Source organism: Helianthus annuus, chromosome 3 (genome assembly GCF_002127325.2).
Source record: "Helianthus annuus cultivar XRQ/B chromosome 3, HanXRQr2.0-SUNRISE, whole genome shotgun sequence".
Lineage (NCBI taxonomy): Eukaryota > Viridiplantae > Streptophyta > Magnoliopsida > Asterales > Asteraceae > Helianthus > Helianthus annuus.
Window position 1 is genome coordinate 170,018,653 of NC_035435.2, and position 18,341 is coordinate 170,036,993.

The following is an 18,341-nucleotide window of genomic DNA, read 5'->3' on the forward strand; positions in this document are numbered from 1 at the left end:
ATTATTTGTTTCATCCCTCTTAAAACTTACCCAGCCTCTTATTGGTCTCTGACCCAGTCATACATTGAAAGGAGTCTGACCGCCAAACTTTCCACCAAATACCCTAAAAACCCCACACCACTTTTCTCCCCCCTCTACTCATCATGCGTCTCCTTCCCTAGGGTTTTTTTCCTTTGCAAATCTACAACAATCTGTTACAAAGGAAGCATCAAAGGTATGTTCTAATCACTTTAACAACTGATTTTGTTGATGTTGTTGATGTATGCCGCATACACCAACACTCGTGGGTTTATGACTCCCTACCGTAATACGAGATATTGGTTAGCCGATTTTCGACGACAACGTGCATTGACTAAGGAAGAAAAGTTCAACCATGCTCACACACAACTCAGAAATGTGATTGAACGCGCATATGGTGTTTTGAAGGCAAGATTCTCAATCCTAAAACAAATGGCCCCCTTTTCATTTCCAATACAAAGAGACATAGTGATTACGTGTTTCGCCATTCATAACTTTATAAGGAAATGGAATATTCATGATCAGTTACTTGTGGAGTACAACGAGAACACTTTTTTTGGATAAATGTAACAGGAGGAAAGTGATGGCCAGTCTGTTCACGACATGGAATGGGGCTCACAAGGCATTGAATATATGACTACTTTGCGTGACGAGATAGCTACTCAATTAATGTCAAATGCTTAAAACCCAAATTGTACGCGAGTTATTAATTTCTACTTGGATTAGTATGTTTTCAAGAAGGATTTATGTGTAATTTGGATTTTCTATGATGATTTGTATTTTTTTTCTTTAATAAATTTTCATTATTAGGAGTTATGACCAAACAGATACATTATACTCAGCAAGAAATAATTCAGAAGGGTAAAATCGTCATTGTACACAGTCATTCAGAGATTCAACCAAACAGACTTAAACTGGTTCAGCACTTACTGGTTTAGACCTCTTACTGGTTCAGACATCTTATTCTTTCAGCACTTATTCATTCAGAAGTTGCCAAAACAGCCCCTTACACACACTATATTATATGGTGTATATTTTCAATGAAGATGTGCCAACATAAATATATAACTAGAGATTATTAAAGAATATACATCCAAACTCAACAATAATAGAAGTAGTGCACTGCATCCGTTAAATTAAAAAAAACAATAATCAGTATGTGGATATCAAGGTATGAAAATATGGCATCTCATGGTAAATATTCGTTGATATATTTTGTCACATGATAACATGGAAAAGAAACATAATATCTTTATGTTATAAACTCATGTAACGCATGAACGAATTTAAAGAGCAATATACAATTTTTTAAAAATCAATTAAACCCTCTAGTGATCGGTAAAAAAAACTTTATAATAACATCATATACTAATATAAGTCGGATAATTTTACAAAATCAAAACTAAATAAATAATTAAACCCTCTAGTTATAATGTAAACGTAAACATCATATGCTAATATACATGGGCGGCTCTTTAGGTGTGCGGGGAGGACTTTCGCACAAGGCCCATTTTTTCGAGAGGCACGGGATTTTTTTAAAAAATTCGATATATATATATATATATGTGTTATTTAAAAAAAAATTGTACACACATAACAAATCCAATATAGATGCTCATTATCAATATATTTGTATTTTTTATAATTTACCCAACTTAACAATAGATTTATTGGGCCCAATCCAATACTAAATTTTTATCATTTTCGTAATTATGTTGTTTATCGTTAAAGCATATGGGCCCCTTTTTTGAGTTCGAACAGGGTACGAGAATTCTCAGAGCTAATATAAACTCGGATATTTTTACAAAATCAAAACTAAATAAATAAATAAAACCCTCTAGTTAGAATCGAAAATAAAACTTTATAATCTAAACGTAAACATCATATCTTAATTTAAAGTTTGAAATAATATTGCCAACGGAGAAAAATGTGGATGTACATAAATAATATTTTTCTGGAACGTGGGATATAAATCTTATTAAACAAATAATATATGCAATTATGCAATTTGACAATAAATATAAGCCCGAGAAAAAAAGTTAATTTATGTGGACACTATCAATAGTTCAATACCCCAAAATGCCAAATAACTCTTGCTTCTATGCAATATCTTAACCATTAGTGGTGGTTACGGGTATTTAAGTCCACCTATTGTAGATCCAGATGAGTTTTCCACTCCAAGTCTCAAAGTCGAGTTAGGGTAATAGCGGTTTCACATTAAGAAGTTTAAATTAGGGATCTATTATACGAGGGAACTCTCTAACACGAACCCAGTTAAAAAAACATATGCTAGACCTCACGTCATTCATGAATAATTCATACCTTTCGAAAAAAAAATGTAATATCTTAATATTATATTTGACCCATGCTTTTGACGAAAATCACACTTCATTTCTGACTTTCTAGATATACACATACACACACTCTATATATATATGCAAAAGTACATAACACATGATTGAAAGGGTATTTTCAAGTTCCCAATTTCATATTTTTGTATATAAAAGGAACATTTTTTTTCTTGAAAATTAGTGATTGCTTCTGGTGAATGTTTTGAAAGTAAAACGGGTGATTTAAGTCATCGTTTCGGCTGTTTAACAGAGACACGTTAACTACATCAAGTCATCAACCGATAATCAGTTTCTTCTCCGGCCAACGCTTCCACACGGCTGACGTAATTTTCCGGTGAGTTTTATCCTCTCTCTCTCTCCTGCAAAAATGAATTTTTAGCTACAAACCTTATTTGATTTGTCAAAGTAGGGAGTCAATTATTAAGTTATTATATATTATGAGTGTTTTTATCTTAAAAAAGTTACTTGTTTTTTGTTTTTACCTTTCTAGGCTTTTTTTACTTTACAAAACTATAACTTTTTATTTGAACGGTCAATTAAATAGCTAGATATGCATCCTAAATGTTCTCGATTGAGTAAATGCATCATCTCCTCCATAACGGTCAGAGTTGGATGCATACTTGAGCTACCAAGCCGCCAATTCCGAGGAAAACCCACCAGGCCGGAGGCCCACTACGGTAAAACTCGATTCGGCTCGGTTTCAAACTGGCCATCTCCAGAAGAGGCCTAGTTCTAAACTTCATTGCCACCACTAATGTCCTTCAAAGTGATCCTAGTGGAAGTTAAACTTAGGATCTCGAGAGAAACCAAGTGACTAACCAATTGTCAGGACTTTACGAAACTATAACTAATCTTTTAAGTTTTAATGTGGGTTAAAAATATTTAATTATTAGGCTATAGGGTGTACCCTAACATTTGGGGTGCTAACGGTGACATGGTATGGCATGTTAACCGACATTGCACACTACTTCCTCCTTATGTTAAAGGGCGATAAAAAATTATTTGTTAACATGTTAACAAGACGTTAAGAGATTGAATTAAATATTATTTTCCTTTTTAAACCAAAAACCACTAAAATAGGGTTATATGAACGGGATTAAATCATTTTCTTAGGCCATGTGTAGTCATAAAGCCCCCAAAGGGGCGTTATGCGCCATGTGGCATGCCACGTCACCCCGGGGCTTTATGGGGCTTGAGGCCGTAGTCATAAAGCCCTACCTCATCATAACCAAAGTGTAAAATGCAGGGACCAAAGTGTAAAATGCAGGGACCAAAGTGTTTTAATGCAGGGACCAAATTGTAAAATGCAGGGACCAAAGTGGAAAATGGAGAACAAATCCCCTTCTTCCTCCTTCTTCCTCGCGCCGCTATGTCCTTCACGCCGGTATTTTTTTTTTTGATTATGGCGCTGGGGGGGGCGGTGGGAGGGGCTCCATACCGGCGCCATGTTCTTGTTCGCGCCCCATTACATGTGGGCTTAGAGTGAGACAGACTGAAACTGAAATGTGGAAAAATAGGTGATGTGACATGTAGGTGGAATTAAGTACCGTTAAAGTATAGCCCAAAACTCTAGCTGCATGGTAAAAGGTGATTGCGAATAATACGACAATATGATTCAAGGAATCAAGGTAATAGTCTCAAAAGAGTGAAAGTTCCATATTTGATCATTTTAAGAGTGACGTTTAGTTACAAACAAAAAAGAGAATGTTTAGCTAGTAATAAATTAAGCTGTTCAAATTAGTTTTATTTTAATTTGAATAAATAAATATATATACACACATGCACCAGGTAACCGGTGTATTACACATATTAAATAAAGAAAATATTAAATAGATGGTAACGAAGATATATGTATTATAAAAAAATATTTGAGATAAGATTAATTAAAATAATGTATAAGAACCCATGGCATTATAGCCTAGTGGTATCTTGGTGGTGGGATAAGGCTTATGACCATTAGGTCATGGGTTCGATTCCCACAAAGGGGGTTTTTCCTAGATTTATTGGGTTTCCTCCTGAATTTGGTGCATAGGCATTATATTGCCTAGTGGAGATGGATATGATCGGGTGGTCACGATGATACTCCAGTGGTCCGTCAGTGATCCAAATTTGCCATTCAAAAAAAAAAAATAATGTATAAGAAAATAACAAATAGTTGGTAATGGAGATTTAGGAAATAATATGTTCTATTATTGTTATATTTGTTTTTAACTAACTTTTTCAAATTAAGAAATAGGATACGAATGGTGCAATAAGAGAAGTAGGAAAATAAACCTAGAACTCATGTAACTCTGACACGTGACGCAACCAATTACTTATTGTTAGCTGTGTATATAAATTTAATATATTATTAGTGAGAAGTAATAATGGCTTTAAAAAGAAAATGATTTCCAGAATCATGCTGTGTTTAAAATAATATTAGAGATTTTTCTTTTCTTTTGTGCCATTAAGAAACAATAAAAGATACAACACTTTTAATAATTGAAGTTCTTTATATATATAAGTCTATTTTAAAATAAAAAAAACTTTGTGAGTTATGTTTTAAGAGATTCATATGTTACAAAAGTGCAGGACAAAAATGGGAGGAAAATGGAGCAGAATATGGTTTATAATGATATTGCTTTTGATCACAAGCTTTTCTCATATTCAAGGACAACCTAATACCACCACTACTCAAACAGGTCAGCCCACATATGCTTTTCAAAATAAAATTTGTCCATGATTTTAATTTTGCTAACGGTGTGAATTTCTGACACGACCAAAAAACACAACACGAACCTAACACAAAATTAGCGGGTTTGGTTTAGTCTAAGTTTCCGGTTGAACCTGCGAACCCGTTTAGCTAAACATGTCAGGTTGGCGGGTTGAACCGTTTAACCCATTTACGTTATATTGTTTTTTTTACAATATGTTTTATATCATAAATTAAATTGGGTGTGTATTTATGCCATAATTGTAACTTTAAAACAGAAACTCACATAAAATTTTATAATTTAAAGGTAAATTTATTATATACACGTGTGTTTCTTGTAGTATTTTTTTTATTTTAATATATTAATTTGGCCCAAAAAAGATATAAAAAAAATCCGGTTGAGGTGTGTTTGGGTCAACCCGCGAATATTCTGGTCGTGTTCGGGTTCATATGCATGACACGATTTTCGGATTCGGGTCAGGTTATCTAAAATTTTTGGGTTCGGGTTGGGTTGAACCCACCAACCTGCGAGCACGACCCGTTTTGCACCCCTAAATTTTGCTAAAAGTAACGGCCTTTCAGTCTTGTCCGTTTCAAAACCGGAACCAAATATAATCTTTTCTTTATGCAACAGAAGGACGAGACGACACGGTTAGGCCTGATCCTTTGGAAAATCTCAAAAAATATAGAGGAGGATACGACGTTACCAACGTACATTACTGGAGTGTAAGTAAATAATTGTATACATTTTTTTATAGTTCCCACATTATTTACATTAAAATTTATAAATTTATAATTAGACATATTATTTGTATTAATATTGTTTATTTATAACATATTGTTTCAGTCAACTGCATACACTGGAATAGCAGGATATGTGCTAGGGGCCCTATGGCTCTTATGCGGTGTCGTTTTTGGAGCATTTCTAGTGGTAACCACTTGTTGCAAAGCAAACAAGAAACTGAAGAGACACAAGAAACCAACATTCCACAAGCAATATTACCTTTGGCACATTCTTATAGCCGCTTTCTTTACCCTTTTAGCCTTGTAAGCCTTCACTTCTGTTCCAACTAGGGGTGCAAACGAGCCGAGCTGAGCCAAGCTTGAGCCCAAAATAAAGCTCGTTTATTTATCGAGCCCAGCTCGAGCATGGCATGTGAAGCTCGCCAGACTCGTCGAGCCTTAGTGTAATATTGGCTTTTATAGAGCTGAGCTTATTTAGACTTGTTTACGAGCCGAACCCGAACCTAAAAATAAGCCTGTTTAGCAAACGAGCCTGAGCCCGAGCTTCACTTATCGAGCTTGCAAGCCTAAATGAGTCTATTATTTATGCTATTTCTATTTAATATTTGTTTAGCAAACGAGTCTGAACCCGAGCTTTACTTATCGAGCTTGCAAGCCTAAACGATTATTTTTATTTAGAGTTAAATGCCATTTTAGTCCCTGTGGTTTGGGCCATTTTGCCAGTTTAGTCCAAAGGTTTCATTTTTAACCTGTGGGTCCAAAAAGGTTTCACAGTTGCCATTTTAGTCCACTGGGTTAACTTATCCATTTTTTCTGTTAACGAGAAGGCCAGTTCGGTCATTTTATATGGCTGAATTGCCCTTTTAGTTAACAGAATTACATACAAATTGGCCTTCTCATTAACAGAAAAAATGGATGAAGTTAACCAAGTGGACTAAAATGGCAACTGTGAAACCTTTTTGGACCCACAGGTTAAAAATGAAACCTTTGGACTAAACTGACAAAATGGCCCAAACCACAGGGACTAAAATGACATTTAACTCTTTTATTTATTATATTAATTAATCGATAATAAACGAGCCGAGCCCAAGCCGAGCTCGAGATTGAGAAACTACCAACGAGCCGAGCTTGAGCCCTCATAAGTTAATCGAGCTCGAGCTTTGCACCCCAACATGCATTATGGAGTTGTACATCACATATTCACATGCATCATTGGGTTGTACTTTGTAGTTTGTAGACTAGTTTCAAAAACTGAGTACATAATTTACATTCATTTTTAGAGTTGGAACAAGTTTAGTACTTGGAGGGAATGCCAAATTCCATTCTAGAGCAGATAAGATCATTGATATAATTATAGATACGGCCGATGACGCGTCAACGACTATATATAACACAACCGGAGCGATGAATATGACCCGAGCCAACTTACAAGGTACAAATGTTGATGCAAGCACCACTCGTTTCCTTGAATCCACTTCTAGGCAACTTGACTCGACGGCTGACGATATACAACGACAAGCTAGAAAGAATCGGCATAAGATTGATCTCGGCCTTCGCATTTTGTAAGTTACTTTAGTACATGTTAAAAATATCGCTAGAGAAAGTATTGTCCGTACATGTTAACTAATAAGTAACTACTAGCGTCACATAACTATAGGGGCGACAATTCTTGACACGACCCGCCAACCTGACCCGAACGTGATACGAAAAAAAAAAGAAAAACAGGTTTGGGTCGGCTAACACAACCCGTTTAAAAAACCGGTCGGGTTCGGGTTGACCGTGTTAAAAACAGTTCTCGTTGAGCCATATAAAAACGGGTTGACCCGTTAACCCGTTTAACTATTTAGAAAAAAAACTGTGTTTTTGTTTTTTCCGTTTCAGTTTTACATGGTTAGTCAAATTTACATGCTTAAAAATCGTCAACTTGTATGACTATTTAAAAATACGGATTAAACGGGTCGGGTTTGGGTTGACTTGCATTTATATGTGTGCAGGTTATGGTTGAAATCTTTGACCGAATAATAATATGGGTTGGGTTCGGGTTGAACATTCCATTACGTAAATTATTTATAGCAAAATCCTTCGGTTAAGTGTTGCTAAACAGTGCTCGTGCATATGATTATTGCAGGTATATTGTAAGTACAGTTATTTTCGCGCTGAATTTAGTTGCCGTAATTGCACTAACAGGTGCCTATTTTCGCCTATTGAAGTCTACTATGATTATATATTACTTTGTAAATTGCACTTGGTTCATGGATGGGTTTTGTTACTGACGATACGCCGTTTGTTTGTGGCATGCAGCCGTTGGGGTCGTTAAAATTAGGCGAGTTCTTCACATGTAAGTCCATCCTGCATGATAACTTCTAGAGTAAATTACAAAAATCGTCCTTTATGTATGTCACTTATTGCAAACTGTGTCCTTTATCTTCAATAATTACAGAAAACGTACTCGATGTTTGCAAACCCTTGCAAGTTATGTCCTTTAGCCCAAACTCAGTTAAATTTTTGTGGTTAAATCTGACCAAATGGACCCCACATGAGGGTATTTTGGTCATTTTACTCTCATGTGGGGTCCATTTAGTCAGATTTAACCACAAAAATACCCTCGTGTGGGGTCCATTTGTTAAGATTTAACCACAAAAATTAACTGAGTTAGGGCTAAAGGACATAACTTGCAAGGGTTTGCAAACATCGAGTAAGTTTTCTGTAATTATTAAAGACAAAGGATACAGTTTGCAATAAGTGACATACATAAAGGACGATTTTTGTAATTTACTCTAACTTCTATTTAACTATGAACAATAAAGAAAAGATTACATATACAAGTTTCTCATGTTGATCTCTGACTGTAACGGTGCAGATTGATCGTGTTGTGTTGGTTAATCACGGTTCTTTGTTGGGTCTTCTTTGGGGCATACTTCTTCTTATCGCGGTAACTTTTTAAAAACAAAATAAATAAATTCCGGACCCGTTCGCTTTGCATAACCCGTGTGAACTAAACGCTTATAAACTTTGCAGATTTGCGGGTGATACGTGCACAGCACTTGAGGGATTCCAACAAGATCCTTATAACAACAGCTTGAGCTCGATTCTTCCTTGTGATCAGTTGCTTTCAGCCGAATCAGTCCTTAATGATGTCAGCGCTGGAGTTTACAATCTAGTCAATGAGGTATCGTATATCGTTTACTGTTTCCGGTTAAAGATGCCCACGTTATCGGGTTGGGTAACTGGTCAAAACATGTTTTTTTGTAACGGGTCGGTCGGGTTGACTTGCAAACAACTTTTTTTAAAGAGTAAATTACGATTTTGGCCGCTGTGGTTATATCACTTTTACCCTTTTAGCCCAAAAAGGAATCGTTTAACATCTGAGCACCCAACGTCTTTTTTTCTTACCCTTTTGGCCCCTAACACTAACCTCATCCATTTACTTTTAGGGGCCAAAAGGGTTAGAAAAAAAGACGTTGGGGGCTCAGATGTTAAAAAATTCCTTTTTGGGCTAAAAGGGTAAAAACGATATAACCACAGGGGCCAAAATCGTAATTTACTCTTTTTTAAATAGTTAATGCTTTAGTAATGATTACAAAAACAAAGTTTAATATGTTCGACCACTTTGACCCGTTTGAGATAATACACGTCGTAAATCGACTCGTCCGTAAGTTAATGCGTTGAAATGCCACTTCTACCCTAAAACCTATACAGTGACTGCTAAATAGTTGTTAAAAGTTTAAACAAAATTAATAATTGTTGGAAAAACTAAACTGCAGGTGAATGCTAACTTATCTCGAATACAACAAGATTCGTCGTTTGGAGTATGCAATCCGTTCTCCGGGCCACCAGAATATAACTACCAGCCAAACAACTGCTCGGAGGATGAGATTCGTATAGGCGACATCCCTGAGGTACATTATACACATACTAGCAAGTTGTATTCACAATTTCAACGCTTATAGTTTTGGCATATTTTCTCTATAGATTTTTATTCGAGTAAAATGCACGGATAGTCCTTGTGGTTTGGTGCCCAACTTTTCAAAATTACACTCTTAGTCCCTGTGGTTTGACAAGTTGTTACTCGGATAGTCCCCGAAGCGGATGAAGGTTACTCGGATAGTCCCTGTTTTGACAAGTTGTTACTCGGATAGTCCCTGTGGTTTGACAAGTTGTTAATCGGATAGTCCTTGTCATTTCACACCCACTTAATCCGAAAAACTAACCTCCATCCTCTTTGGGGACTATCCGAGTAACAACTTATCAAACCACAGGGACAAAGAGTGTAATTTTGAAAAGTTGGGGACTAAAGGTGAAATTTCACCAAACCACAGGGACTATCCGTGCATTTTACTCATATTTATTCCATTGTGTATAGATTTAGTGAGAAAGGAAAAGGAAGGCTTTATGAATTGTTTCAGTTACAAAGTTCGCCTTTACGAAAACTAATATAACTTTCAACCCGTTTGACCCGTTTTCTCGTAGCTTTCTTTTATATGACCTAATATGACATGTTTTAGATATAACACAACCCAAATACCCCGCGGATTCATAAGTAAAATGTTTGAAAATGCTCACCTTTGACATTTATGAGCATCAAAGAGTAAAGTACATGGATGGTCCCTGTGGTTTTCCGAAATTTTGGATTTGATCCCTAGGTTTTCAAAAGTACACGGATGGTCCCTGTGCTTTGCAATTTGTAACACATTTCGTCCCCAACCAAAAAATCTAAAGGTTTCAGCGGGTCCAAGTTAGGGACTAAATGCGTTACAAAGTTCAAACCACAGGGACTATCCATTTACTTTTAGGAAAAGCTGGGGACTAAACGCGTTACAAAATGCAAACCACAGGGACCATTGGTGTACTTTGGAAATCAAGGGACCAAATCCAAAATTTTGGTAAACCATAGGGACCATGTACTTCACTCAAACATCAAACATGCATTTTTTTTTCACTTGACATTTAAAATTTCTTTCTTGAAGCTTTTGAAGTTGATCACATGTGTGGATCCGGTGGACGGAATCTGCAACGGAGGGATTCCCGTATCGGGAAACGACTTCAGGACAGTAGTTGCATACACAAGTTCAATTCAGATACTTCTAAATACCTATCCAGGAATGGAAAGCCTGCTTCAGTGTCAAACAGTGAAAGATGCATTTTCAGAAATCATTGAAAACCATTGCACACCCGTAAAAAGAGATGTAAAGATCGTGTGGGCCGGACTTGTGTTTCTATCCATTGTAATGGTGTTTTTGGTTCTTACATGGACCGTTGAGTCATACTACGAACGCAACCATCGGTTTTCAGATGGATCAGTGAAGCCTCATCATGCTGATGATATGATTGAGCTTGGAAAACCAGAAGAAAAAGAAAGTGTAAATAGCAATCAGTAGATGATTTGAAGGTGGTTATGCATATATGGGGACAAACTCCTCATATATATTATTAAGGTGTTTCAAACAATTACTAGTTTTCCTAAATTTATTTAAGTAATATTTTGTTTATTGATATTAACTAGCATTGCAGGGACATATAAAACCATGTTAAGTAACAACTAAACGACGATCAAAAACAGGAAAAACATAAAATAAAAACACGAGTTTCTAGCACCAAGTGACTCACATGACATAAAACGTAGTCAAAATAGAATTTATACCGACACGTATTAGAAAGTCGATGAGGTAAAAAAAGTAAGGGATCAAATGTGACCACCAAACACAGTGCTAAGTACCAACCGAACTTCGACCAAATCCGGTAAAAAAGTAAAACAAAAGTAACAAAAAAAATAAACTCATTTAATTTTTGTGGCAAAATTATAAATAAATCAAAGTTTTATTACAAAAACACACACACACAAAAGACGAAACCATAAAAAGACCAAAAAAAATCACTATTCCTCCAAATGTTATGAATTAATATATATAGATAATTAGGTATCTAGTTAACTATACCAACACATCTATCATTTTCATCTTTCAGAGATCAAAATACATCTTGATTCACTTCGTTTTTTTTATCGAACAGCCTTCTTTTTTATTAAGCACACAGTGGTTCGGTAGTGGTTCAAAGTAGAGTTCGGGTTGAAACGGGTCGAGTGGGGTTAGGTTAAGCCGGAAACACTGTGTGCTTAATAAAAACCCCGAATCACCGGTTCAATTCAAACGGTAAAATAAAAGATAGTTCTACGGCTCGTTTGGATACAGATTCACCACCAAACGAAACGGTAGGGTTGCGACGTCTAACCGAAGATACAGATACACCACTACGGTTAGAGAATCGTGTCTAAGTTCACCACCCAAAGCGCCACGGTTGAGCTAGCATAGACGAATTAATTAACCCACAAACATGAGATAATTAACACAAAGATTTTCATTCTAAAACTCACTGCCTTTTCATTGATTTCATGGAGATACATATAGGAATTAAGAAACAACCCCATGATGCTAAATTTTAGGAAAATGGAAAACTAAACAACTGACTCTAAATTAAATAAAACAAACCTATCAAATAAGTAAAAATAACATTACATAAAAAACAAAATCTAACTACTACATGAACGTGGGGTACTGGTATGGAACCCTCGCCTGTTGAAGTCCTAGTCGGGTCATTCTAGATATAATTGAATCAACCATGCCCTGACTTTGTCGACCCGGGAAGTTCCGTTCATGGTCCGATTGTATTAACGACTAAAACGGGTCGCACTTGCTATCAGGTTAGGTTAAGCCGGAAACACTGTGTGCTTAATAAAAAAGCTAACAACCCTTCTTGAATGGATATATGGACTCTAGTGATTTACTAGATAGTAACCAGGCTAAGCCCGGTCTTGTGTGGGCCTCGGCTGTGATGGCTAGTTGTGGTCCTGTTTTGGGCTTTCAGTTTGGACCGGGCTTTTTATATGGGCTTGTCGAGTAATGGGTATTTGCTGTCTAAAATTTCATTTGTATATATGAACCGTTTACAAGTGTTTACAACATCCATTCAATTTGACGGTTGATTGTTGTTTGATGAAGTCGACGATATTCAGTTTAATTAGGTGTTATAATAGAGTGGCAACATGATCGTTGTTTGACCCGACAATGTTTACATAATCTATGGTGAAGACGGATGAGTGAAACCGAACATCGACAAACAAGAAAAAAAAATATAATTTGAATGGTATGGTTGTCTTGTGTGAGGACCAGTGATCAGTTAGCTAGTGTTGCGATGTGTTTGGAACAATAGTATCATAAGATTCTTCTCCAAAAGGCCGTACAACGTATGGTGCAACAGCTATGTAAGACAACTATATATTCTATAGAGATGGAGACAAACAATGCTCTCATTATTATGGAGATGTATATTTTGATTTTTATAGCATAAATATAAATATAGATATATCTATATTATAGCATAAATGTATTATAAATACAAATATAGAGTTTGGATCATATACAAATCAAAACAATGTTTTAAACGTGAGAAGTGAAGGAAGGAAGGAAGGGACCAAATCATGCGGTGGCAAAATAGTAAATATAGATCAAACAATGGAAGCTTTGTCGATCGTAAATACATATCTATCAGTTGTGCTAAAAGTGATTTGAACAACCCCTTGATTTGATTATGATTTCGTGTGCTTCTCAGATCGATCAATTAAAGCTCCTTCAAAATTATAAATCTTAATCGGATGAATTGAAGCTTGTAAATGTTATTTGATTGTTCAATTGAGCCTTGTGAATCGGTTTTGACAATTTATTTGTAGTTACAAAGTGATTTTGAATCAACGAAATTATGAAGTAGATAGTATAATTACTCTGTAATTAATTTACTAGCATAATTATGTAATTATACTACATATATAAGTAACGTAATTAGGATAATTACTTTATAATTACTTTACTAGCATAATTATGTAATTACTTTAGAGTAATTATACTTATCATTTTGCCACCGTAATTTTCTTGTTTTTACTCAGCTCGGTTATCTAGATTTTTGAGTGTTTGGAGTTCAAAACTTTATGAAATGATTATTTTTATTCATTTTTTTTTACATTTAAACATTGTCGGTTTATGTATCATTACAATGAAATGACTATTTTATTCATTTTTTTTTAAATTTAAACATTTTCGGTTTCTGTATCATTACAAAAATGTTGTATTAAAAATGCCACTTAATTTTATTAGAATTTGTTGAGAATGCCACTTGATTTTATTAAAATTTGTTGAGATATTACTAAAGAAAATATTATATTTTTAATACAACCGTATAGCTTAGAAATGACATGTTCCAATGATGAGATGAAGTAGGAAACTATTGTCATCTTGTGCAAATTTTATATGGAACAAGCTCGATTTGATGCCTCCAAGTTTTGGTTTTCTCACCAACCATATTTCTCAATTTTTATTAAATAAAATCATTAAACAATTATTTTGCCGGACCTAGTCATTTAAAATCCAAAATTTATACTCCTACTACAATTATAGTAAATCAACTACGCATTTAAATCATGGAAAAGTTTTAAGAGTGTGAGGAATTAAAGTTATAGAGAAAGGTTATTATAACGAGAGGAAATAATTGTACGAAGTGTAGCAGACAAGTTTGACATTTGATTCTTAAGATCAATGGTTGAGATTTGGTCCTCAAATATAGAATTCAGATAACTAAAAACAATGAAAATAAGTGAGGAAAAAGGTAAAATAGGAAAATTCAATATTGTTGACTCATAAACCCACTTTCCCTCGATTTTCAAACGGCTATAACTTTTTAATACGTTAATATTTTTTTTTTAAATTACACCATATTAACGAGCATTTCATTCTCTTTAATTCGAGTAGCATATTGATATATTTTTCTTTAAAAAAATTAGTAGGATTTTGAATACCCATTACGTGATTACGTAATTTTAAATATCCAGTAAGTGACTACGTGATTTTGAATACCCATTAAGTGATTACTTGATTTCATTATAGTATTTTATGTGAAACTCCAGTAATTGATTACGTAATTACGTAACAATAGCTGACTATTTAGTATTACGTGACTAAATGATTTTAAATACTCATTTCGTGATTACGTGATTTCATCATAGTATTTATGTGAAACCCTACTAGGGGTGTTCAAAAAACTCGTGGCTCGCAGCTCGCTCGAAAAAAACTCGGCTCGAAATTGGCTCGGTTGTAAACGAGCCAGCTCGGCTCGGCTCGGTTTGTAAACGATCCGAGCTCGAGCTTGGCCTAGCTCGGCTCGATAAGGTTTACATCCTTCATTTTTTTGTCCCACATCGCTTAGAAAACATAAACTAAAGGAGTATCCCCCCTATAAAAGAGGTAAAGACAATGTACAAAGTGAATTAACTATTTCTACATGTATATTTAGCCATATGATTAAATTATATGGCAATTGTGGCCCTTAAACTATGAAGAAATTTATTTTAAGGGCTTTTTAAGTAGTAAATTTTGTGATTCTTTGTTAGTTCGAGCTAGATCGAGCCGAGCTAGCTCGAATTCTAATCGAGTCGAGCTCGAGCCTCAAATCTCAGCTCGATTTGAAATTCGAGCTCGAGCCGAGCTCGAGCTAGGTCTAGCTCGGCTCGACTCGGCTCGTTTACAACCCTAAACCCTACTGAGTGATTACGTAAAAACAAAATATGTACATAATATTTCATATGGAATACCTAATATTTCAAGTATAATCACGAATTAAGGATAAATTATGTACAAAACATTAGCCAAACCAACCTATAATAACAATATAATGTCGTATATTAGAGAGTTAACTACGTAATAAAGCATAAACAATCAAGTTTTTATTATTAAATGTGTAATCACATAATAAGCATAATTGTATTACCATTAATTATAACAAATCATATTGAATGGGTAATCACGTAAAGGGTATTCAAAATCACATAGTCATGTACCGGGTATTCAAAATCACGTAATGCGTACTGAGTATTCAAAATCACGTAATGGGTATTGGGTATTCAAAATCACGTAATTGGTATATAAAGTTCTGTAAATTATTTTTTTAAGAACACTATAGCAATAGGCTGCAATTTAAAAAAAAATTAACGTATAAAAAGTTATAGCCGTTTATCAAAGAGAAACTAGTTGAAAGGATAAAAGACTATCATACCATCCCCTTCTTAAATTGAGCAAAACAAATGTGTGGTCATAGTTCTCTCCTATACTTCTTATAAAATTTCTCTCTTGTACATGATATCTTATCTAAACTTATAATAACAACATAAACAATAATAAGATTATTAATAAAATTTTCCTTAGTTTTAAATACAAAGGAGTCCTTATTTTTTAATAAAAATTAGGATCGAACCTACATATTTGGTTGGTTAATAAGTTAGGAGACGGCCAAATAGTATCAATGACAAGTGTTGATAGCCTATACAACAATACACTTTTCATTTTTTCACACAAAAATCTTCAATGGAGAGAACACACCTCTCTCCCTACACCAACCATCCCCAAACCACCACAAAACAACCAATCAGCCACACATATTCCGATCCCGGTGGCGGCGAGACCGTCCCCGACAACGATAAATGGGCTTCAAACCTTCTCTTAGAGTGTGCTCAATCTATCTCCTATAAAGATTCCGGCAAGATCAACCACCTTTTATGGATGTTAAATGAGCTATCTTCACCCTATGGTGATTGTGATCAAAAACTTGCTTATTACTTCTTGCAAGCACTCTTTTGCAAAGCTACTGAATCGGGTAATCGATGCTACAAGTCTTTAATTTCGGTTGCGGATAAAAGCCATTGCTTTGATTCCGCAAGAAAACTAATACTTAAGTTCCAAGAGGTGTCCCCTTGGACTACTTTTGGTCATGTTGCATCAAATGGTGCTATTTTGGAAGCTTTTGATGGTGAAAACAAACTTCATATAATAGATATTAGCAACACACTTTGCACCCAATGGCCTACTTTGCTTGAAGCTTTGGCCACAAGAAGTAATGACACACCTAGCTTGAAGTTAACCGTGGTTGTTACATCAACTATGGCGCGATCCGTCATGAAAGAAATCACTCAAAGAATGGAGAAATTCGCGCGTTTGATGGGCGTTCCGTTTGAGTTTAACTTGATTAATGGATCAAACAAGAGATTATGGCAACTTACTAAAGAAGAGTTGAATGTGCAAGAGGGTGAAGCTATTGCTGTGAATTGTATTGGAGCTTTAAGAAGAGTTGAAGTTGAAGATAGGGGAGATGTGATTCGGCTTTTTAGCTCGTTAAATCCTCGAATAGTGACCGTAGTTGAAGAAGAAGCCGATTTCACAAGCTCAAGAAGTGATTTTGTCAAGTGTTTTGAAGAGTGTTTAAGGTACTACACTTTGTACTTTGAGATGTTGGAAGAAAGCTTTACTCCCACGAGTAACGAAAGGTTGATGTTGGAACGAGAGTGTTCGAGGGGCATTGTTCGGGTTTTGACATGTGATGATGAACAAAATATCGATTCGGGTGATTGTGAAAGAAGGGAGAAAGGAAACCAATGGTGTGAGAGGCTCAAAGAGCATTTTTCACTTGTAGGTTTTAGTGATGATGTCGTGGACGATGTAAAAGCGTTGCTGAAAAGGTACCGAACCGGATGGTCTCTTGCACACGATCAAACCGACTCGAATGCAGATTCAGGAATGATGTTAGCCTGGAAAGATGAACCGGTTGTTTGGGCTTCAGCTTGGAAACCCTAATCAAGAAAGAACTCAAGTTGCATGCATATGCATGCACTTTTATATTTGAAGTTTATATATAACTTTAGTACATCTTGTTGCCTGATTTTGTTGTGTTTAAGTTAGTGACCACATGATAGAAGCTATCATGAGGTACATATAAGCATGTTAGTATAAAAATTCCATGCATGTGGAGTTTTTATATAAGCAAAACCCTAATTTTTTAATTCACTAAAAGTACTCCCATAATTCCTAGAGTGGGAGGTTCCTGAATGATGTTTTTTTTAGCTTTGTACTAAAGTGCTTTGTACTTTAAATTGTTTATGTTTGTTGGTGTGTTTCTGGATTGAAGCCAATACATATATATGGAAGTAATAGTATGTGATTTTCTATGATAGTATGATGTTGATATGTTTTGTTCATTTATGAAAACAAACCCCGGTTATATTTTAAATGAATCCCAATTCTTATACTAATATTGTATAACTAAAGTATTTGTTCTAATAAATTATATATTTTTTAATATAATACATAAATTTAACAAATTGTATTTAAATCTAATCCATAATTCACAATTATCAAATTTTGATTAATCAATATCTAATAAACTCTATGATTGAAAACCAAATGAAAATGTATTAAAGAAAATTGATAAATTCATAATAGTGCATAAGAAGTATATATGAAACAAGAAAAGTAGAACTTCTAGGTAAATCAATAAAACCTAGACACATCCTAATCCTTGTGTAAAGACATTGACAACTGCTATAAAAACATGGTAAACCATGACCACACAGAATTACTTTAAGAAAGAACCCGACAAATACTACCTCCGTCTTATTTATTTTTTATTTTATTATTTTGAATGAAATGCTTATATACTTCTAAATT

The 18,341-nt window shown here is 34.9% G+C and overlaps 2 protein-coding genes across 8 annotated transcripts; both read left to right on the top strand.

The window, feature by feature from the left end:
- Positions 1-2,454: 2,454 nt before the first annotated feature.
- On the top strand, positions 2,455-11,304 carry LOC110930783. Of its 7 annotated transcripts, none has more exons than XM_022174165.2 (13): positions 2,457-2,703; positions 3,616-3,753; positions 3,887-3,997; positions 4,936-5,050; positions 5,696-5,787; positions 5,909-6,108; positions 7,086-7,367; positions 7,934-7,992; positions 8,107-8,143; positions 8,666-8,737; positions 8,824-8,974; positions 9,570-9,704; positions 10,773-11,304. In XM_022174165.2, exons 3-13 carry the CDS (start codon positions 3,980-3,982, stop codon positions 11,181-11,183), a joined length of 1,572 nt encoding a protein of 523 aa, XP_022029857.1. In that variant the 5' UTR covers positions 2,457-2,703; positions 3,616-3,753; positions 3,887-3,979; the 3' UTR covers positions 11,184-11,304. The 7 variants fall into 7 exon arrangements, with proteins under 7 accessions (XP_022029856.1, XP_022029857.1, XP_035843650.1 ...); XM_035987757.1 differs by having other exon boundaries at positions 3,680-3,753; XM_035987758.1 differs by having other exon boundaries at positions 3,680-3,753; positions 4,941-5,050.
- Positions 11,305-16,205: 4,901 nt separating this feature from the next.
- LOC110930782 (protein SHORT-ROOT) lies at positions 16,206-17,790 on the top strand. Its single transcript, XM_022174162.2, has one exon. The coding sequence runs from the start codon at positions 16,209-16,211 to the stop codon at positions 17,469-17,471; it is 1,263 nt and encodes a 420-aa protein (XP_022029854.1). The 5' UTR covers positions 16,206-16,208; the 3' UTR covers positions 17,472-17,790.
- The last annotated feature ends 551 nt before the right edge of the window (positions 17,791-18,341 follow it).

What these genes read in the sequence shown, in the direction of transcription:
- LOC110930783 (XM_022174163.2), top strand. Translation starts at nt 3,653, where the DNA reads ATGCAGGGACCAAATTGTAAAATGCAGGGACCAAAGTGGAAAATGGAG. An exon ending in ATTAGGCGAGTTCTTCACAT is followed by an intron (nt 8,144 to 8,665) that starts GTAAGTCCATCC and finishes GTAACGGTGCAG; the next exon opens with ATTGATCGTGTTGTGTTGGT. An exon ending in GTATAGGCGACATCCCTGAG is followed by an intron (nt 9,705 to 10,772) that starts GTACATTATACA and finishes TCTTTCTTGAAG; the next exon opens with CTTTTGAAGTTGATCACATG.
- LOC110930782 (XM_022174162.2), top strand. Translation starts at nt 16,209, where the DNA reads ATGGAGAGAACACACCTCTCTCCCTACACCAACCATCCCCAAACCACC.